The 23,772-nt window shown below is 48.3% G+C and overlaps 1 protein-coding gene across 1 annotated transcript in view; it reads right to left on the bottom strand.

The window, feature by feature from the left end:
- The window catches only part of DOK5 (docking protein 5), a 198,197-nt gene that overhangs the window by 23,187 nt on the left and 151,238 nt on the right, over positions 1–23,772 (bottom strand). The window contains exons 3-5 of the mRNA XM_075347839.1: positions 18,197–18,311; positions 5,408–5,527; positions 872–1,061 (exon numbers count right to left, since the gene is read on the bottom strand). Coding sequence (XP_075203954.1) covers positions 872–1,061; positions 5,408–5,527; positions 18,197–18,311 — 425 coding nt within the window. The remainder of the gene's footprint in view (positions 1–871; positions 1,062–5,407; positions 5,528–18,196; positions 18,312–23,772) is intronic.

Here is a 23,772-nt window from a genome sequence, read left to right on the forward strand (position 1 = left end):
TGAGCAAAACCTGTTTGACTGTCAGTGATTTGAGACTGTTACGGATGTTCATCTTCCAACAAGACAATGACCCAAAGCATACTGTTAAAGCAACAAACGAGTGGTTTAAGGAGAAATGTGTAAATGTATTGGAGTGGCCTAGTCAAAGCCCAGACCTTAATTCAATTGAGAATATGTGGTCAGACTTGAAGATCGCTGTTCACCAAAGGAAACCATTGAACTTGAAGACGCTGGAGCATTTTTGCCTTGAGGAATGGGCAAAAATCCAGTGGCAAGATGTAAAGAGGGCTCATAGAGACTTGTCCAAAGTGACCTACAGATGTAATTGCCACAAAAGGATGCTCTACAAAGTACTGACTTTAGAGGGATGAATAGTTATGCACACTGAAGTTTTCAGTTATTTTGTACTAGTTGTTGTTTGTTTCACAATAAAATGAAAATCAATTGTTTACAGTTGTATGTTCTTTACATGAACTGATGGAAACCCTAAAAAAACAGTGAAATTCCAAGTTGTAAGGTAGCAAAACACAAAAAATACCAAGAAGGGTGAATACTTTTGCAAGGCACTGTACCTTTGTCCAAATATTAACCTTTTTCCTATAATGAACGTCTATCCATAAATCGAACTTTATCCAATATTGGATCTTTATGCAATGATTTGACCAATGATAACAGCGTTTCATCTAATTATTGACCTACATTCAATTTTGAATTTTTGTCCAATGATGTTTTTTTTTTGTTCCTTAATGGACCTTAGTCCAATGATGAACCTACAGCCAATGATGGACAGTCATTTCATGTTGAACAACTATCGAAGGATCAGGGGAACCATTCAAGGAGAGCAGGCCACGTGAGGCTTCTGTCTACCCACCTGCCAGCTTCAAATGTGAACCAGGCTGGGTCCCGTCCGTACCTCCGCAATGAACTTAGCGGCCAAGACACCAGCTTCAACCTGGGGTTCTGCACATCCCATAAGCTGATGTTCTCAAAGGTGATCTGCAGCGTGCACTCCCCATGGACATCTGTATTAGGGGACGGCATCAAATACACATTGAATCTCTCTGGGAGAAAAACAGAACGTTAGTCAGACATCTTTATAAAAGAAAATGGAATAAAAAACATTCAGAAGATCAAAGTCAACCATAGATTAAATATAATGAGTTGTTGTCATGACCTGACATAGATTCCATAGATTTCAGTGTGAGGATTGGTACATAACCTTTTGGAGCTTATTAAATGTTTTTTTCCAGTCACATCACATCCAAAATTTTCCTCCATGATTTCATGTCTTATTGCTGAACCCTGTTTTTAAAAAAGGAATCTGTCACCAGGTTTTTGCTACCTAAACTGAGTGCATCAAGATTTAGGGGCAGAAACCCTGATTCCAGCGATGTGTCAGTTACTGGGCTGCTTGCTGTAGGTTTTTGTAATATCACAGTTTTATCAGCAGGAAATGATCACTAGAGGATTTGTTGGCCTACTGTCAGGTAGTCCAACCATACCCATAGCACTGATTGGTAGCTTTCTGCCTAGGCACAGTATACATAGAAAGCAGCCAATCAGTGGTGTGGGTGGGGTTATATAGAGCTCATCATTCAGAGCATTTCTAGATCTGCAGCAGAAAAAAACAGTTTGTAATCAATACTGCTGCACTCAGTAAAGTAAGAGATAAATCACTGGAATCAGGGTCTCTGTCACTACATCATTCTACTTCCTAATTGGGTAGCAAAAACTTGGTTCCAGATTCCCTTTAAGTGAATGTGTATAGCATAGAGGTTGTAAAGAAACCTTAAATTTCCCACCATGCAATGAAACTTAGCACCCTTAATTAAGGATCAGGCATTCACTACATCATTGTAGGGCTAATCCTTCCCACCTATTTGATTTCGATCTATTTTTGCCCTTCTTTGGCTTCATGAACAGGGATGAGTGAACCAGAACTGTAAAGTTCGGGGTCCGTTCTGAACACATTGTGTTCGGTGCTGAACCCTGAACACAGACTTTTGACTGTACGTCCGGTTCCTGTTCAGGTTTGTCACCTGGATATAGCTTGTTGAAAGGTTGCAGAGCAGCCAATCAGCAAGATTTTAGACTGTGGTCACTTCCGGAGCCATCACAGCCATGCCAAGTATTGGCATGGCTGTGATTGGCCAGGGAAATCACTGTAAAGAAAAAATTACATGGCCTACAAATGGAAGTCAAATGGTAGTAAGAGCAGGATAGTTATACATTCCATGTTTCCCGGTGTTTCCTGGTGGATCACGCTGCAGTTAGACTCTCTTCCAGGCCCGCTAATTAAGATTAATAAATATTCACTGGTTCCCCCGCCCACCCTCTGTGCCAGTATCTATGATTGGTTGCAATCAGTTTGCTGTATAGTAGTGTAGAAAGAAAAAAATTACTTAGGCGATAGCCATATATTGATGGCCAACACAGGTAAAATTACAGTGGCAGGCTGCAGACGTCACCTGTGAGCTTTACCATGGCTGGATATATATACAGGAGAAAAAAATACGTAGGGTCCCCCACAATTTTGACGCAATCCGACAATCCAGCAGCACTTTCATTGAAAGCAGCAAGAGGAGCCCAGATATGACCTGCTCACAGCCAGGCTCCCCCCGCTGCTGTCAGTGTTTCCTGAAGCCTGTGAAAAGCGGACATGTTTTCTCTCTCTCCAGCCTTCAGATGTAGCAGTGCTGGTATCATCGTGGGACTTTGTATGAATTAAATCAGCTCTTCAAGAGTGTTTGAGGGTTAATAAAGGGGTGAAAGAGGGTGTATTTTATTTCAAATAAAGGATTTTTTCTGTGTTTGTGTTTTATTTCTTTTTACTTATAAGATTAGTAATGTGAGGGTCTCAGACCCCTCTCCATTACAAATCCAGGTCTTAATGGCAGCTGACAAATCACAGCTGTCATTAACCCCTTATATTACCTGGATTGCATCCCACCAGACCAATTACAGATTAGTAATGGGAGGTCTCATAGTTGCCTCCCATTACTAATCTAGGGCATAGTGGCAGTTGTGAGCTGCTATTAACCCGTTATATTACCCCGCTTGCCACTGCACCAGGGCAATCGGGATGAGCCAGATAAAGCCCAGAATTGTCGCAACTAATGGATGTGACAATTATGGCACCTGCGGGTTGATATTTTTACTCTGGAGGGGCCAATATCCATAGCGCCTCCCATCCTTCCCATCCTGATAATACCAATGCCCTCCTGTCTGTTTACTGTAGCTGGATATCAAAAATGGGGGGACCCTACTTTTTCCCCCCTCTGTTTTGATATCCAGCCACGGTAAAGTCCACAGCTGGGGTTGCAGCCTACCGCCGTAGTTTTACTTGCGCTGGTTATCAAAATATGGCGGGAGCCTTCGTAATTTTTTTAAATTATTTATTACTATACAGCAAACTGACTGCAACCAATCACAGATGCGGACACAGGGTGAGGGGCATGTATGCATGTATTGTAGTCTACAACCATTCACAGACTATACCACAGAGGGTGGGGAAACAATTAATATTCATGGTCCTTAATTAGTGGAGTAGAGAAGACAGTCTTAAGCCTGCTTTACACGTTGCAATATCGTATGCGATTTGCAACGCCCCCATCGTATGTGTGGCACGTTCAATTTGTTGAACATAGCCGCACAAACGATTAACCCCCGTCACACATACTTACCTTCCATACGACCTCGATGTGGGCGGCGAAATATCCCACCCACCTCCTGCCTTCCGCATTGTGGGCCGGGAGCCGCAGGACGTAGTTAATATCTGTTCATCGTTCCCGGGGTGTCACATCCTGCGATGTGTGCTACCCCGGGTACGATGAACAACCTGACGTGCAATTCTAGAGAAAGGTACGATGTGAATGCGATGAATGTTTTACCGTTCATTCGCAATCGCACGTACCTGTCACACACTGCAATGTACCTTACGATGCCAGATGTGCGTCACTTACGACGTGACCCCGCCGACATATCGTAAGATATATTGTAGTGTGTATGGCAGGCTTTACTGCAGCGTGATCCTCTGGGAAACACGGTACGTATAACTATCCTGCTCTTACTACCATTTAACTTACATTTGCAGCCCCCTAGCTCTTACTATGACCATTTTACAGCCTTGAATGTCTTGTCCCCATTGACTTGTATGGGGTTCATTGTTCAGGGTAAAGTTTTGCGTCAAGCTTGCTCTCCAATCCCAATTTTATTTTTTGCCTTTGCTGGTTCGGCAAACCCTGTTATCCATGGGTTCACTCATCAATATCAATGAAGCCAGAGCTGTCAATCAAAGAAAAGAGGCAGGTGAAGCTAGAGGGAAAACAAGCAGGGGGGAAGATGCATTTAAATGATTAGGTCCACCATGGTGCACCGAGCACCTGTACTTGGTTTGAACAGTCACCCTGTGCTGATAGTCTCTTTATAGGTGTCACTTCCAGCACAAGATTACTGGTAGCAGAAGTCATGACGCATCTATAAGGGATAAGCAGGTTACCATACAAAGCACCCAACCATATCTACCTAAAATAAAGACTCGAACCACGACTTTATTGCAGGAATGGCCACAGTTTTATTTACCGTATATATGTATACCAAAACTCGTGGCTCAACATGCCACTCAATTGTTACTTAAACCTTATACATATATACCCGTATAACCATACACACCGATAGATCCGTCCGAGAGGCCAACCATCCTTCATAACCCCCCGGCCGTAACCTCCAAACCGGCCCAGAGGACCACCTCGGCCGTAACCACCCGGCCCAAAGGTGAGGGGTAACAACGTTCCATCGTTAATTACCCCTTCCCAGAACCTGCGGGACCTCCGCCCACAAGTTCCCATCCAATCCGAAGCCACTCCCCTTGAGCGACTTCGTACCAACCAACCAACTGTCGGTACTCCCAACCTCTCAGACGGACCTATCCCCCCGCTGTGACAAAACAACTTGGCAAATCAATCTTATATTCTCCAGTCTTTCCTTTTTTTTTTTTTTTTTTATTTTTTACACAATGTTTTCCTCTTTTTCCTTTTTTCTTTTTTTTTTTTTTTTTTTTTTTTTTTGTTTGTTTTTATATACATAACATCAGGGCGGGCGGGTGGGACACAACTTTCCAGCGACGAAAGGGGAGGTAATCAGTCCACCCCCCTCTCTTATACCTCCCACAACCCCCCACCCCTTCCCTGCTCCCCTCCAATCCCCCTACATCTTCCTTCCACCAATCCAATAGCCCTAACTATCCCCTATCCCAGTTCAACCAATTAACCCCTTCCTAACCTTGCACCCTCACGATGGTCATGGGGTCCATTCACCCCTATGGGGCTCACTGCCCTTCTGAAGATCTGTACAGCTTTAGATGTGACTGGAGCACTACTGGTGTATATGGTTCTGGATGATCTCTCACCATTCTGCTCTCTTTCTACACCAGATGCCAGCAGATCCGGTTCCCCCAAACTTATGTCATTAATCCGGGTCCCAAGACACTCAGTGTGCAGCACTTTACACCACTCATCAGCTTCAAGATCTGCAGGAAGACACAGAACAAGGCGGTGAAGGGAATCAGCTCTGGTAAGCAATGGCAGAAACACTGTAAAGAGGCACACACAGGTTTTCAGTGCAAAATCCAGTGTTGTATTAACAAACAGAAAAAACAGTCTTACGTTAGACAGGTATGCAAAGCAACAGTGCAGTTTGTCACTAATTTGTGCACTTCTGGCATTGCCCTAAATACCTGGACTAGCAGAGAAGGTCCAAGCCAGGCTTGACCTTCCCTGCTGCTCACCAGTGTGAAAGACTTGCTGGGAGAAATCTACCTTCCATTCAGCACCGCACCCTTCACTGTGTGACATGTAAATAGTTTATGCCGCTCACATATAGAAGTCCCAGAGAGGGGTCATTTAACATTTCTGCCTTTGGAACCCAGAGATGGGTCGAATGACCTGAAGGATTTTAGCTAACATCCTATAATCACCGTCTTTTGTTCTGTAATTAAGGCCATTACTGTCGCACCACAGGAGGTTGTTGTTTTCCATTGAGTTTAGCCATTTAGCTTCTAGTTAGTTAGGTCAGTTTGGACTAAGGTTCATTTGACCCTCTTTCGGGACTTCAGGGGGTAGCTCGAAATTTCTGGTTAGGTCAGTTTCGACTAATGGTGGTGTCACACACAGCGACGACGACATCGCTGCTAAGTCGCCATTTTTTGTGACGTAGCAACGACCTCAACAGCGACGTTGCTGTGTGTGACACATAACAACGATCAGACCCCTGCTGCAAGATCGCTGCTCGCTCTTGAATATTCCAGGTCATTTTTTGATCGCTGCTATCCCGCTGCGCCATATGCATCCTTGTGTTTGACACCGCAGCAGCGACGGTCGCGACGACGCTGAAGGCAGTGACGTAGGACTGGAGGCAGGACAAGGGCGTGTTTTTGCAGTGTATTTTACAACGCCCTCACGACTCCGATTGGTGGTCATAACAGCGTTCCGATTGGGTAACTTGGGTAACTTGCCGAAGGCATTACAGTGATTTCATTCTTTAAGTTCTTTAAGTTCCATTCTTTGTTCCACGTAGTAGAGTCTCTGTCTGGTGTCGCTAGTGTGTCGTTCTTTGTGTCTTCCTTTGTTTGGCACGGTCACCCAATCAGGCGCCGCTGTAGTGATCACCAATCGGAACAGAGGGGCGTGAAAAAGGCAACGCAAAGACGCTGTAACAATCACCAATCGAAACAGAGGGGCGTGAAAAGAGGCAACGCAAAACATGTCTAGGGGTAAACGCTATGCCTCTATCAAGGTCTGAGTCGTCGCACAGCGACGCGTGTGACACGTCCCAACGACCGTCGAGGTCGCTATGATCGCTGCTCCGTCGCTGCTTAAAATTACATGTTTGACAGCTAACTAGCGATCATCTAAGGTCGCTGTTACGTCACAGGAAATGGTGACGTAAGGCTATCTGCGCACGTAGAGTTCTGTCCCTGCAGAAATTTCTGCAGCGATTTGAACAGCACACGTGCGCTTCAAATCGCTGCAGAAAGAAAAAAATAAAGCCGATTCCATGCACTCTGAGTGCAGCCCCTCCCATAGACAGAGCGGGGGATGCATGCAGAGCGCAGGAAAGAAGTGACATGTCACTTCTTAGAACGCGCACTTCGGGCAGCAGCCGAAGCGCTGCGCGATAATACGCCACGTGCGCACGTCTCCCGCATAATCTTCATAGATTAAGCTGGGGATGCAGGACGCATGCAGTTACGCTGCGATGCCGATCGCAGCGTAACTGCATGCAAATACGCAACGTGCGCACATAGCCTTACAGCGACCTCGTTGTCACTGTCGTTGTGTGTGAACCCAGCATTAGGGTCATTTGACCCTCTTTCGGGAGTTCAGGGGGAGCTCGAAATTTCTGGGACTTTTAGTGTTAAAGGGATAGACCAGACTTATGCAAAAATGCATAATACAGGATTAAATATAAAAAAATGTGTAAAAATTTTGGGCAAACATAAAATCACACCACAGAAGGGACTGCAGAATATTTGTGCAAAATGTTTATGAATTTCCAAAAAGTTGCAGTTGATGAATCAGGCAAAAATATCTGGAAACTATGAACCTTGTCCACAATGACAACAATGAAAAATAAACAAAAAAAATATAGGTGAATACGTATGAAATAGACACAAATAGAAGAACAAAGCACAAATTAAGAATGTGAAGAACACCAAAATTAGACAAAAAATGTGCAAATGCCGCAAGGAATCAGACCTTTTGTGTTTCAACTTCATTATGAAGATCTCTGCATGCCGTTAGTGAATTGATACATTATTTTTTATATCCAGATGCTAAAAATCCATTCCAATTAAGTTCTGTTAAGACCGCTGAAGATTGTTTTTCCTCCAAACGCGTTTTAAGTTGTAATTATATAATTGGCTCAGCTCCAGCCCATTATGGCCGGTTTTCAGCCGCGTTGAGCGATGGTCACCGCGTGACTCATGGCACTTCCTTCTATAAAGTGTATCAGTAATGGGTGTCAGAAATGGTCAATAAATTTCACATCTGGTTTTTAGATTTAATAACTGGAAAATGGAGATTAAGAAATCACTTCTCTCATCAGTCAAGTAAATTACGGTAGAAGGTTAAGTGTGAGCGGAGTCCTCAATGTCATTGACCGTTGCTCGGGGGACTACATACGTTGTATAAATTACATTTCGTATGACATCGTTATTAATTATTGTGGTTCTTACTTTAACCAGAAGGGTTTTCAATAAAAATAAGCCAATCACAGGATGTCTTCCTGCTGTGTGATCCTCTGTGTCCGGAGATCAGTTTCCCTGAAGCGCCACCACAGGCGAAGTGAAGTATTACAGAGTTCTGGGTCAAGCCAATAGGCCGTCTGTGAAATTTCATGGAACAGGTCCTGAACGTGGGGCCCTCCTAATTCATCAACTTAGTACTTGTTAATAGGATATTCGAAAGTGGTTTGTATACACCAGAGGCCATTTTTAAATGGTAACTCCATCTCCTTGTTCTGTGTAACAATTTTTTATATGCTTGTAGGTGATCAGATGTCCGTGAGATCCACAGACCTTATACTAGAATATCAGTTTCTCCATCAATTACTGCTGCTAACCAGCTACAGGTTGTCACAGCCCTCCCCCCGCTTACTAACAACATGGTATAACACAGTAATCAATGCCATGAAGAGGCATTCGGGAAAGAATGTTACAATAGTCCTACACCAAGGATTGTGGGGTGGAATAATGTAAGGTAGCCAGCCCTATCATTCCAGGTACACAAACAGCTCGGAATTACATTGATTAGGTGATAGAACCAGTGGTACGGTTATTTCTCCACAGTGTCCTAGGAGCCATTTTTCAACACAACTCCAGGCCGCATGTTGCTCTCGCTACTGTGTGCAGCCTGCATGGACTTTAAACGTGCTATCATAACCTTCAGCGTCTCAGGACTTGTCTCAAATCAAGCACATCTGGGACATCATTGGTTGTCAACAATTACAAAAGGAGCTGTCAGCAGTGGATTTTGATTTCCCAAGTGCTTTCAGTAAAGCAGAACATTCCTCAGACAACCATTAATAACCTCTTTAATAGCAGCTGTTACAGCCGGAGAGGCACTCAGCGTTACGGCCAAGTCGCAAGTGTAGACCCATTGGACCACGGAGCCCAGACTTAAATTGGAGGGGCATGACAAAGTGTCTACTGGGTATTCACCAGAATGTCAGACGGTGAGATTGGACTTGATGGTCAGTAGATAACAGGTACCACTCCAAGGTAGTCTCCGGGTCCGCAGTAGCTGACCTGAACAGTAGCAGGTGAGACGCAGTCGGTGCCACAGGCAGGAGACTGGACTGGCAGCAGATGAGATGGAATCAGCACCACAGACGGGACAGGTGCAGGAACGGACTTGGGTACAGAAAGGACCTTGGGTACAGGTACAGACAGGCAGGATCAGATCAGGTTCTGGTACATACAGGACAGCTGGTGCAGGAAGGACCTCAGACAAGACGAGTACAGGTACATGGACCAGGCAGATATTGGAACACAGGCTAGATCGGAACTGGAAAACAGGCTCAGGTACAGATTAAGGTACTGGTAGGGTCACAGGTACAGAGACACAGGGACCTTACAATATAACTAATATGCCCAGGATAGACTAGCAACTAACATTCAATAGGCATCCCCCAGAAGGATAGGGTGCCTTAAAGACACTGAGGCTCCCAGTAGTAGGCTGGGGAAGACTATTGGCGTGCACGTGTGTCGCCCTGGGCAAGCCAGGGGACACAGGTCACACACCATCACACCCTACATCCCAGTTAGGAACACCAAAGCTAAACAAAAATCCTTGTTGCCTTCCTCCAGAGGCTGATGATTCACACCAGGGGGTGGGCCAGGCGGTTGGCTCCACCCACCGAGGAGATCACAGCTCTGGAGGCGGGAAAAACCAGGAGTTGAGCCCAGGCAGGGCAAGAGTTAAAGTCTAGCTGAGGGCTAGAAAAGAGTAAACAGCTAAGTGAAAGTGAAGGAAGAAAAGTAGTAAAGGAGGGAAGCAAGAGTGGTGACAGAACAGAAGGAGTGTGCAAAAGCCTGAAGTAGTCCAGCTGTGTGCAGGACAGGTCAGCAAGGTCAGCAACGGCGGTGACTGTCTGGAGGGGGACCGTTTGGAAGTTCCTGGAAGGACCCCGGAGGCTGTGTGCCCGGCGGTTTGGAGCAGTGTTCCGAAGGACAGTCAGCACCAGGGCAGGGGCCTCTCGGACCCCGGCAAGGCTTGGAGTCGCCAGAATTTGCCAAATCCGTCAGTGAAGGGGACGTAGATCCCCCAACAACCAAGTCCCGATTGAAGGCAACAGCCCAGCCAGTGTAAGAGAGACGCCGCCACCGCCAAGGCACCAGTTTCTCAGGGCCAGCGCCTGCGGGCAAAGAGTAGAGCTCCTCCGGTCCAGCTTGAAGCCGGGGAGCGGGTTACCGGTGGGGACCCATCGCAACCAACAAGTACACAAAGGTGCTAGGAAGAGGGACATCACCGTCACCTACTGGGAGAGCAAGTGCAGCCGTCCGTGGGACCGTCTTACCAGCCGTTTGGTTTACCGTAAAAACTGTGTCAACGTCTCAGGCTGAGTGAGTACCACAGTGCCGCAAGGCACAGCGCTGCCCCCGCGTCCCTGCGCCCACCAGGCCCTGCACCTCCCAAGCCATCACCGGGCCCCGGGATCACCAACCCCTACCCACGGAGGGGCAACACAACACCTGGCTGCTCCGCATCACCATCCCCGGGATCCCCGTATTGAGCAGCGGTGGTGAAATCACCACAACCGTGGGTGGCGTCACGGACAATAAACAATCCCCACACCCAACAACCCCCTTTCACTCACGGGCGAGGAGTGCCGCTCGAGAAACCCCCAGGATCCGGCCCACCGCTCGAGCCACCACTGAGCAGCAGCCGCCGGACCCGAGCAGAAGGGGTGAGCGTAGTGTGCTGACACCCTCCTCCCCGCCCGCGACAACTTGGCGTCACAAACAGGATCTTACCGCTCTGCCGTCTGGTAGAGGTGCGCCTTGTTACCGCCGGAGGTATCCGGCAGAAAAATTTCAGAAGCCGCCATCTTTGGCGCGAAAAGTTCCCGCTCGAGCGTCTTCTCGAGTAGTAGAGGCGCGAAGGCTAAAACCCCGCCCCCAGAAAGGAGGGGCCGGAAAGAGCTAAGGGGGACGCGATGGCGGCTGGCTGCATGTAGCTGCAGCTATAAAAGCAGAGACGCCAGGACTCTGCAGACTGACTGGGTTCCTGGAAGGCACGATTGCCAAGATGTACAACCCAACTCCCAACGAGGAAGCCCCCGCACCCGGCACGGCGACGTGGTTGAGGGACCGGACCGTCCTGCTGAGTAACCGTCTGCAGGCTCAGATGCAACTCCTCCTGGAGGAGTGGGAGACCGACATGGCGGACGTGGTGGCTGCTATGTGGAGACGCGAGGCAGAAGAGGATTTGGAGGAGCGGGTAAGCGACCCACGCCCCTGTATTCCTGAGGGATCGGCCGTTGGAGCTGAGGGGCCCGGCCGGCTTCCGCTCACCCTACCTCTCTCCCTGCTACCCGTAATAGCTGCTGCCGCCCCACCATTAAGCCCGCTACCTGCCCAACCGGTAGCGATACCCTGCCCAGCCGCTCCGGCGGACCAGCCGGCTACAGACGTCCGGGACGTCCCTGAAGTACACCAGGGGGAATCGCTGGAACCGCGGCCCCTTAACAGCATGGTGCCAGAAGTCCCAGCAGTAACGGTGCCAGACCCTGAGCCTGGAACCGTGGCCTGGATGAAGGCCCGGGTGATTCAATTCCACCGGCGCCAACAGGAGCAGATCTTCCGGATGATGGAGCAGTGGACCAACGAGGTGGAGGAGCTGATTACAACTGCCCCGATGTACGGAGGGGAAATGGATGTAGCAGAGTCGACTGGTGACCCACGTCCCTATGTCCTACCAGGACCGGCCGCTGCGGCTGAGGGGCCCGGCCTAGTTTCGGCCTATGCATCACCCTTGCCGTTACTTATGGGGCGCCTCAGTGTAAGCTCGCCTAATCTGCTGCTCCGTGCTACCACAGAAGGGGCTGAAATGTTGGATGCTGGAGGCCAGGAGGCTGCGACAGCTGGCGGCAACCCGCCTGACGCAGGAACAAGAGGTGATGACTCCTACCCCAGCCTCGGGTCCGCTGTTGAGTTTGAGAAGGCAAGCGAGCGTTCCCGCTATGTAGGAGGCCCCGTGGTTGTCCATACCCCGCGTACCGGTGGAAATGGGTACCGGGTACCCCTGTCACCGCAGGCATGTCAGTGCATGTTTGATGTGCTGGTGGCAGAGGACGGGTCCGCCTCAGCAGAAAGGTACGAGTAGAGCAGCGGATGCCCGTTGCGCAGTCCCCGTTGGGACCACCACTTTGGTTGTTTGTTTAAAAGTTTGCAAAGAATGATGAAGATGATTACCGAGTACCTCACCTGATTTGCTTTGTGATTGAACTGGCTGGAGCCAGCACCGTTGTCCCCGTGGGGACCGTTTAAAAGTTTTGCATGGGAACTATCCATGGACAAGCCCGTGAACTTGCAGGGCACCCACAAACGTTAAGTGGCTTGTAAATATGTTGTTTGCCGTTACCGTTTTCCGCAGGCCGCCTCCGGAGAGGCAGGTTGGAGGGAGGGCCCTGTGCAGAGCAGGCTAGGGCCCAGCCACCAAAGGAACCGGTGGCTACCCTCTGGAGGGAAGGACAGATCCCACTCGGGTACCGTGTGCTGGACTGTGGGTCAAGGGGTGCTGCCTGGGCTTTAGGGGCAGCATCAGGGCCAGGTTGCTTGGGTGGGAGAGAGCGGAAACCGTAACCGTAAACCGTTATGCAACGTTAAAGTAAATGTGCCTCCCGTTAAGGGAAGAGTTATTAAAAATGTACAAATGTTATTATTTTACCATGTTATCTTTTACAGAAAAATAAAACCGGTGTTGGACGGCAGCCCGCGGACGGTCTGCATTTTGCTAAGGGGGAATGTGTCGCCCTGGGCAAGCCAGGGGACACAGGTCACACACCATCACACCCTACATCCCAGTTAGGAACACCAAAGCTAAACAAAAATCCTTGTTGCCTTCCTCCAGAGGCTGATGATTCACACCAGGGGGTGGGCCAGGCGGTTGGCTCCGCCCACCGAGGAGATCACAGCTCTGGAGGCGGGAAAAACCAGGAGTTGAGCCCAGGCAGGGCAAGAGTTGAAGTCTAGCTGAGGGCTAGAAAAGAGTAAACAGCTAAGTGAAAGTGAAGGAAGAAAAGTAGTAAAGGAGGGAAGCAAGAGTGGTGACAGAACAGAAGGAGTGTGCAAAAGCCTGAAGTAGTCCAGCTGTGTGCAGGACAGGTCAGCAAGGTCAGCAATGGCGGTGACTGTCTGGAGGGGGACCGTTTGGAAGTTCCTGGAAGGACCCCGGAGGCTGTGTGCCCGGCGGTCTGGAGCAGTGTTCCGAAGGACAGTCAGCACCCGGGCAGGGGCCTCTCGGACCCCGGCAAGGCTTGGAGTCGCCAGAATTTGCCAAATCCGTCAGTGAAGGGGACGTAGATCCCCCAACAACCAAGTCCCGATTGAAGGCAACAGCCCAGCCAGTGTAAGAGAGACGCCGCCACCGCCAAGGCACCAGTTTCTCAGGGCCAGCGCCTGCGGGCAAAGAATAGAGCTCCTCTGGTCCAGCTTGAAGCCGGGGAGCGGGTTACCGGTGGGGACCCATCGCAACCAACAAGTACACAAAGGTGCTAGGAAGAGGGACATCACCGTCACCTACTGGGAGAGCAAGTGCAGCCATCCATGGGACCGTCTTACCAGCCGTTTGGTTTACCGTAAAAACTGTGTCAACGTCTCAGGCTGAGTGAGTACCACAGTGCCGCAAGGCACAGCGCTGCCCCCGCGTCCCTGCGCCCACCAGGCCCTGCACCTCCCAAGCCATCACCGGGCCCTGGGATCACCAACCCCTACCCACGGAGGGGCAACACAACACCTGGCTGCTCCGCATCACCATCCCCGGGATCCCCGTATTGAGCAGCGGTGGTGAAATCACCACAACCGTGGGTGGCGTCACGGACAATAAACAATCCCCACACCCAACAACCCCCTTTCACTCACGGGCGAGGAGTGCCGCTCGAGAAACCCCCAGGATCCGGCCCACCGCTCGAGCCACCACTGAGCAGCAGCCGCCGGACCCGAGCAGAAGGGGTGAGCGTAGTGTGCTGACACCCTCCTCCCCGCCCGCGACACACGCGCTGCCCTTTTAAGATACTGGGTGAAAGTGTCACAGCCCTGCACTGTGTTACGGATATCGATACACATAATTGTAAAATAATTGCAACCTGGTTCGGGGCGGCAGCCGTGTGCAAGGTACTCGCTTTCTTCACCACTGCACGCTGCAGAAATAAGGGGTTCCTGGGTGTGTGTGAAGTTTTACCATGGACACCTTCATATTCAGTCCTGCCACGCTCTATACGGCATCCAACCCCTTTGTCCCCAGGTTCAGGAAAACAAACAATTTAGTAAAAACAGCGTTTTACTTGGCAGTAAACAGGTACACTGGGCAGCAGGCCTTGTACTTCAAGGACACCTCCGTATCATACAGAGGATTGTTCTTCATGGTTACAATTGTTGGTACTTTATTTGTCAACAGTATACAGGCAGAACAGATAAACTAAACCTCCATCTTCCTGGTACAGGGCCACACAATGTCAATGTGTTAGGCTGTGAACACTGCACCCAGGCTACTGGCTATGATCCCTGACAATGGCCGCTCCTAGAGATGCTTCACTCTTCAAGTGTCCATAGCTGAGCAGCTCCTTTTCCTCTCTAAGGTCGCCCACGTCTGGCTGACACTTGACTTCCCTAACAAATCAGCAGGTATTGTGACGCCCTGGGCAAGCCAGGGGTCACAGGTCATGACACCACCACACCCTACACCCCGGATAGGTACACCAAAGCTAACCAAAAATCCTTGTTGCCTTCCTCCAGGGGCTGATGTCCACACCAGGGGATGGGCCAGGCGGTTGGCTCCGCCCACCGAGGAGTTCACAGCCCTGGAGGCGGGAAAACCAGGCAGTTCAGTTTAGGAGTTCAGTTGAGTTTAGGAGTGAAGTGGTAGAGGAGCAAGAGAGAGGAGTAAAAGTGGAAGAGAACGAGACAGTTGAGAAAGCCTGAAGTTGGTCCGGGTGTGTGCCCCGGACTGAGAACAGCAAGGTCAGCAGACGGCGGTGACCGTCTGCAGGAGAGGCTGATCGGAGGTTGCCGAAAGGACCGTGGATGGGTGGTGGCCCGGCGGTACCGGAGCGGTATACGAAGTGAAGCCAGCACCATTGGCAGGGGCCTTTTCGGATCCCGGCAAGGCTAGGAGTCGCCGTGAATTTGCCAAATCCGTCAGTGAAGGGGACCTCTGGGTCTCCCAACAACCAAGTCCCGATTGAAGGCAACAGTCCAACCGGTAGAGAGAGACACCGCCACCGCCAGGGCACCAGTTTCTCAGGGCCAGCGCCTGCGGGCAAAGAGGGGCTCCTCCGGCCCATATCCAAGCAGGGGAGCGGGTTACCGGTGGGAACCCATCGCTACCAACATAGACTTAGGTGCAGGACAAGGGACCGTCACCGTCAACTACCGGGGAAAAGCAACCGCAGCCGTCCGTGGGAACCGTCTTTCCAGCCGTGTGTTTTACCGAGAACTGTGTCCCCGTCTCAGGCTGAGTGAGTACCACAGTGCCGTGAGGCACAGCGCTGCCCCCGCGTCCCTGCACCCCACCAGGCCCTGCACCGGCCCGCCATCCCTCATTCCCCAACTCATCACTGGGCCCCGGGACAACCACCAACCCCTACCCACGGAGGGGAGAACCAACAACTTTGCTGCTCCCTGTCACCGCTCCCGGGATCCCCATACAGAGCAGCGGTGGTGTCCACACAATCACCACAACCGTGGGTGGCGTCACGGACAATAAGCAATCCCAAAAAAAACAATCCCTTTTCACTCACGGGCGAGGAGCGCCGCTCGAGTCCCCGGGATCCGGCCCATCGCTCGAGCCACCGAGCAGCAGCAGGCCGCAGCCGCAGCGGCAGCCGGACCCGAGCAGTGGGAGAGCGCAGCGTCCCCTCCTCCGCTCACGACAGTATCAGCCACTTTCCTGACTTTGGTATAGTCGATGTTACAGTGACATTCCCCTCATACGCCCTGTCCCCAGAAACCCCTCCCACATAATCCCTGCTATTAGTTCCAAAATAAGACACTGACACCATGTTGGATGAAATGGCCACAGCAGCCTTTTATTTAGCAACATAAAACATTCATAAATAACTCAGATTGGGTGGGGTCCTTGAAGCTTATAAAGTCTGGTACCAATAACAGTAACCTGCCCCTGAACCACACTGACTCCCAACTGTAACCACCAGCTCGGGAGCACCAATACCTAAAGAGGGAGAGAGCAATATACACCAATAACGGGACCCGGCATTCCATGCTGGAGGTTTCCCTCAAATCACCAGACAACCACCACCAGCAAATTAAGAAATCCATAACTCTATGGATCCCCGAGACCAATTTGAACCAACTCCGAGAACCCACTCCAACCGCCAATAGCCACCATGACCCTGGAATAACTCAATAAGGAAGGGCAGGCGGGACTATCTTTGGAAAGCGCGGCCCAAAGGTTGCCCCCCACCCCCAAACCTGGCTATATACACCCAAAGGTCCCTATCACCTCACTCCCCAAACAAGAGGTCACCTCTCCCACCTAATTAAAGTCATGGAGAGCCTCCACCCACACCAGGGGTGAGGTTCCAGCCTTGTACTTGTGTGCTGGATTTCTTTCGCAACTTAGATTACTTGCTGGACTTGCTGCCTTGTACAAAACACATACACCCAAAGACTTGTCATCTCTGTGAAGGTCTTCACTACACAGTAGTGATATGTTGGTTGCAACACAAAGAGCCTGCTGTGAACGACGGGAGTCGGCACACCAAATTCTCTTAATGGCTTTCACTAGGCGTAAAATTCAGGTTTGCAGCAGATGAAACCCCACCTACGTGAACAAACCCCCACCCACTCAACAATTCAATTGGCCAGTTGCAAGTAGGCGTGGGTTTCAGCCACATTAACACCAGCTTAATATATGTTCATGTTGGGTGAACACATATTTAATAGGGATCCATTTAGGAGCTGAAAGATCAGGCTTATTTTGGTGAATGAGCCATGACACCATAGCAACATTTAAAAAAGGGCTGGATGATTTCCTCAGTACACACAACATTGTCGGTTGCCCTCATCGGTTGTGCGTCACGGGCAAATCGCTGCCCGTGGCGAACAACATCGCTAGGAACTATCACACTATTTACCTGCCTAGTGATGTCGCTGTGACTGGCGAACCGCCTCTGGCGATGCCGAACGAATCACAGCAACGTCACTAAGCGGGCGACCAATAGAGGCGAAGGGGCGGAGATGAGCGGGACGAACATCCCGCCCACCTCCTTCCTTCCTCATAGCGTGCGGCCGTAGGTACGATGTGGTTCCTCATTCCTGTGGTGTCACACGTAGCGATGTGTGCTGCCGCAGGAACGACGAACAACCTCGTACCTGCAGCAGCAACAACATTTGGGAATAGAGCAGCATGTCAACGAGCAACGATATGGTGAGTATTATCACTCGTTAACGGTCGCTCTTGCGTGTCACACGCAACGACATCGCTAACGAGGCCAGATGTGCGTCACGAATTCCGTAACCCCAACGACATCTCTTTAGCGATGTCGTTGCGTGTAAAGCGGCCTTTAGTGACAAAATATATGCTTTGTGGAGAAAGGTTATACTAGATGGACCTAAGTCTTTTTTTTAACCCATGTAACTATGTAATGGACACTTTCCAAACTTTTTACTCACAGGTCAAAAAAAATGCCCTATTTTTATGGACTGTGCTGGAATTTCTGGACGCTTGGCAGGACAGATGAAACCTTGTGAGTTCATATACCCCTTAATATGACACAACGTTTTATATCTGCTATGACAGATATTAGTAATTGGGGCGGGCGTGCTTCAATTTCAACAAAATACGGTTTTAAATAAAGTGCAATGTGATTAGATGGGGTCTATGAGACCCGAGGGTTGGTCGAAGTGCAGCATGGCACCAGCTGAGCTCAGCCCCTAAAGGGATATCCCATATCTTACCTGATTCACAAGCAAATGTTTTGGAGGTATCATCAGTGAAGAATATCCCCACCGCGTGCTTCTTGGTGGTTTTTGGGAGTCTGTTGATGCTTTTTACATTGTTCAGCTCTGTGACCTGGAATAAGAAGATGTATGGACGGTTATTGGATGAGATATACTCCGCCGTCTCCATCAGTCCCATAGATTAAGAGCAACTTGGGGACCATGCCCTATTCAAGTGATGATTGTGGTCCCTGCGATTGTACGCAATTTTGCAAGAACCAGTTTGCCACGATGAAGAATAAACAAAAAAATATATATATATATATTTTTAGGGAGCAGCATCGGCCTAGAAACCCTCCATAAATCATGTCATGGAGAGTAATACGCAGCCGGTGCTCTCCATTCTGCGCTCCCCCTGCGATACCTCCTGCCTCATGTCACAGAAACACATATTGATTAGTGCCTGCAAAATGTACAAACAGCTTCATTAAGGGAACAAAGAGCTGACAGCGGTGACCAGCCTGACCCCGTCCTCCGCCACCGCCAAACCTATTAACACTTTCACCGACAAAGCGCTCTCTGCCGGTTACCATTTATGATGGAGTAAAATCATTCCAACTTAACTGCCTGGAATATGACAAGGAAAGAGGGAGTTTATTATGGCTGTTTAAAAAGACTATGTCATATAGTAGCCAAAAAACCTAAATAAATATTAACAGCTACACAGAGTATTTCAGGAGAGGTGTGCGCTGATCTTGTTGGAGGTCACGGACTGCAGGCTGCTTTACACGGTACGACCGATTGTGCAATTTCACAATCGATCGTACCCGCCCCCGTCATTTTTGTGTCACGGGCAAATCGCTGCCCGTGGAGCACAAAGTCGGTAACCCCCGTCACACGTACTTGCCTCTCGTGCGACCACGCTGTGGGCGGCGAACGTCCACTTCCTGGAGTGGGAGGGACGTTCGGCGTCACAGCGACGTCACACGGCCGCCGGCCAATAGAAGCGGAGGGGCGGAGATGAGCAGGATGTAAACATCCCGCCCACCTCCTTCCTTCCACATAGAGCCGGCGGCAGCCGCGGGAGGCAGGTACGCGATGTTAATCGTTCCCGTGGTGTCACACGGAGCGACGTGTGATTCCACGGGAACGATGAACAACCGTCGCCCGATTTCAGGACCGATATTATGGAACCTAGCGACCAGTACACGACTCACGATTTGTGAGCGATACTGCGTCGCTAGGAGGTGTCACACAGGCCGGCATCGCCAGCGATGCCGGATGTGCGTCACAAAAACCGTGACCCCGACGATCTATCGCACGATAGATTGTCTGGTGTAAAGCAGCCTTTAGAGATATTGTAAATAGTTAAAGAAGGGTTTACAGCAGCACAGAATACTTAAGGAGAGCAGAAGAGCACATTTTATGGGAGGTAGACTGAGAGTAAGGCCAGAGTTCCACTTGCGTATGACTCGTGCGAGTCTCGCATCGGTATCACCCCGCACGGCCGCACACTCTCCTGACAGGAATGCATAGAAATACATGCAGCTGACCCCTTCCTGTCAGGAGAGTGTGCGGCTGTGCGGGGTGATACCGATGCGAGACTCGCACGAGTCATACGCAAGTGGACCCGTACCCTAAGGAGCTTAGTATGCCAACAGCACAGAGGATTTCAGGCGTTATAATTAAAGGGGTGGTCCTAGTTTACAACTGATGACCTATCATTAGGATAGGTCATCAATGTCTGATCAGCCGGGGTCTGACACCCTACACCCCCACCAATCAGCTATCCTCGGGGCTGGCGGCAGCAGAAAGTGCTCAATTTCGGAGCTGCCCCATCTTTTGATAATGGCCGCGACCAGGTAGTGCATATCCGCCTCCTATTCAAATCAATAGGAGGCGGATGTACAGTAACCAGCCACTGCCGGTATGAGGAGGCGGGGCAGCTCCGGAACTATTTCCAGCTTCCGCCAGCACCGGGTGCAGCGGATTGGCGGGGGTGCAGGGTGTCGCAAACTGGCCGATCTGACATTGATGACCTATCATAAGGCAAGGCCATCAATGTTAAAGTAGTGAACAACTCCTTTAACAACACGATTAATTATATAATTTTTTTTAATAAAATTACCATTTTTGGGGAAGGCACAGATTAATGTAGTGCAAGAAGCTGGACTCACAGCAGCACAGAGTATTTAAGAAGAATATTAGTTATGTCATTAAAAATGGCCAAAATAAAAGCTAATGTTTAACCCTTTATGCATTATACCAATATCTAAATCTGTTATGTGGGATACTATTGTTGCAGCGGATGTATCTAAGCCTGTCGCATGTGATACTATTCATGAACCGGCTGTATCTAAGCCTTTGTGATACTTTCCCAGCGAATACTAATCAATATTTTCCATAATAATCAAAGTAAAAAAACAACCTGTACAGAAAACATTTACCCACTAGGTCCAAGGGTCAGCGACTGAGGCTGAGTTCTCTGTCAGTCTGACATAACCTGAGCGTAGATGGTGGCAGCGGTAAATACAGTGCATTAATAATAATCACCAGCAAATCCTCTACATACTTCAATTACTGCACTCTCCACTAATGATTATGGCTGAAAACATCACTTACATGGCAGAAAGCATAACAAGGTGTCGGGCGTGTGCAGCCGCTCCGTTATACATTGTGTGTGGCACAATTATGTGACATTAAAGGTTTCTCCTCCTGCGCCTTTCACTAATGTGTGATAAATGCCTGTGAAAAAGTGTGACAGCAAAATAACAGTTGTCACTGTAATTCTCCCGCAAAGGTCCCAACTGGCCCCCACTATATAATTTATAAATTGTTGGAGTGAAATAATCATAATTCTGAGCAGGGAAATGTTCATGTGAGTTAAAACTACAAGAAATGTACGAGAAAATATGCATTAAAATACTGCCCCTATGTACAAGAATAGAACTACTATAATACTGCCCCATGTACAAGAATATAACTACTATAATACTGTACCCTATGTACAAAAATATACCGTAACTACTATAATACTGCCTCCTATGTACAAGAACATAACTACTATAATACTGCCCCTATGTATAAGAATATAACTACTATAATACTCTCTCCTATGTACAAGAACATAACTACTATAATACTCTCTCCTATGTACAAGAACATAACTGCTATAATACTGCCCTCTATGTATAAGAATATAACTACTATAATACTGCCCCATGTTCAAGAATGTAACTACTATAATATTGCCCCTACGGAAAAAAATAAAACTATAATACTGCCCCCTAGGTACAAGAATATAACTGCTATAACTACTATAACACCACTTCTATGTACAAGAATATAATTACTATAATAATATGTACAAGAATACAATTACTATAATACTGCCTCTATTCTATGTACAAGAATATAACTACTATAACACCGCTCCCCATGTACTAGAATATAATTATTATAATACTGATCCAATTAACAAGAATATAACTTCTATAATATTGCCCCTATGTATGAATATAACTGTAATACTGCCGCCATTGTACAAGAATATAACTACTATAACACTGCTTCTATGTACAAGAAAAGAATTACTATAATACTTCCCCTATGTACAAACTATAACTACCATAATACTGCCTCCTATGTACAAGAATATAGCTACTATAATACTGCCCCCTATGTACAAGAATATAAGTACTATAATACTGCCCCCTATGTACAAGAATATAACTACTATAATATTGTTCCCTAAATACAAGAATATAATTACTATAATACTGCCTCCTGTTAACAAGAATATAACTACCATAATACTGCCTCCTATGTACAAGAATATAGCTACTATAATACTGCCCCCTATGTACAAGAATATAACTACTATAATATTGTTCCCTAAGTACAAGAATAGAATTACTATAATACTGCCTCCTGTTAACAAGAATATAACTACTATACTACTGCCCCTATGTACTAGAATATATCCACTGTAATAACATCCTCGGTGGAGAGGAATATACAGTGCGTTGAAAAAGTATAGCATTTGAAAATTTTCCACATTTACGTTACCCCAACAAACCTAAAATAATTTTAAGAAGATTTTAAGCAATACTGTATATCAACACTAAGTAGCAACTGTTTGTGAAGTGTAAAGAAAATATACACGGTTTCTAAATATTTTAAAAATCTATTTCTGTAAATTGTGAAGTGCATTTATATTCAGCCGCGAGTCAATACTTTGTAAGACTACCTGTTGCTGCAATTACTGCTGCAAATCATTTGGGGGATGTCTCTACCAGCTTTGCACATCTAGAGGTTGAAATTTTTGCTCAGCTCATTCTTCTTTGTAAAACGGCTCTAGGTCAGTGAGATTGGATGGAGGCGTCTGTTAACATCAATTTTCAAGTCTTGTCACATATTCTCAATGGGATTTAGGTCTGCAGTCTCATCTGACCAGAGAACCTTCTTCCACACGCCATGTAGTAGACAAAGTCAGCATGTGGAAGAAGGTGCTTTGGTCAGATGAGACCAACGTAGAACTTTTGGGCCAAATACAAAATACTTTATGTGGCGGAAAACTAACACTACATATCACTCTAAAAACATGATCCCTACCATCAAACTTGGTGGTGGCAGCTCATGCTGTGAGGCTTTTCTTCAGCAGGGACAGGGAAGTTGGTCAGAGTTGATTGGAAAATGGATGGATATAAATACAGGACAATCCCGAGGAAAAACCTGGTAGAGGCTGGAAAAGACTTGGGACTGGATTCACCTTTCAGCAGGACAACGACCATAAACATACTGCCAGAGCTTCAATGGAGGGTTTAGATGAAAGCATATTCGTGTGTATAAATATTTCCCTTAAGCGGGCTTTACACGCTGCGACATCGCTAGCGATGTCGCAAGCGATAGCACCCGCCCCCGTCGGTTGTGCGTCACGGGCAAATTGCTGCCCGAGGCGCACAACATCGCTAGGATCTGTCACACATACTTACCTGCCTTGCGACGTCGCTGTGGCCGGCGAACCGCCTCCTTTCTAAGGGGGCGGTTCGTTCGGCGTCCCAGCGGCGTCACTAAGCGGCCGCCCAATAGAAGTGGAGGGGCGGAGATGAGCGGCCGTAACATCCCGCCCACCTCCTTCCTTCCTCATTGGCGGCGGCCGCAGGTACGATGTTGTTCCTCGTTCCTGCGGTGTCACACATAGCGATGTGTGCTGCTGCAGGAACGACAAACAACCTGCGTCCTGCAATATCAACGATAATCGGGAAAGGAACGATGTGTCAACGATCAACGATTAGGTAAGTAGTTTTGATCGTTAACAGTCGTTCCTGCGTTTCACACGCAACGACGTCGCTAACGAGGCCGGATGAGCGTCACGAATTCCGTGACCCCAACGACATGTCATTAGTGATGTCGTTGCGTGTAAAGCCCGCTTTAGACTTGACAAATACTTGCTACTCAGTGTTTGTATATCACGTAAAATCCCAATAAAATACATTTAAATTTGTTGACATAACGTGAAAAAATGTGGAAAAGTTTACTGGATATGAATACTTTTACTATAGATCTTTTCCTTCCTTCATGCATAATATTGT

The sequence above is a fragment of the Anomaloglossus baeobatrachus genome, chromosome 5 (genome assembly GCF_048569485.1).
Source record: "Anomaloglossus baeobatrachus isolate aAnoBae1 chromosome 5, aAnoBae1.hap1, whole genome shotgun sequence".
Lineage (NCBI taxonomy): Eukaryota > Metazoa > Chordata > Amphibia > Anura > Aromobatidae > Anomaloglossus > Anomaloglossus baeobatrachus.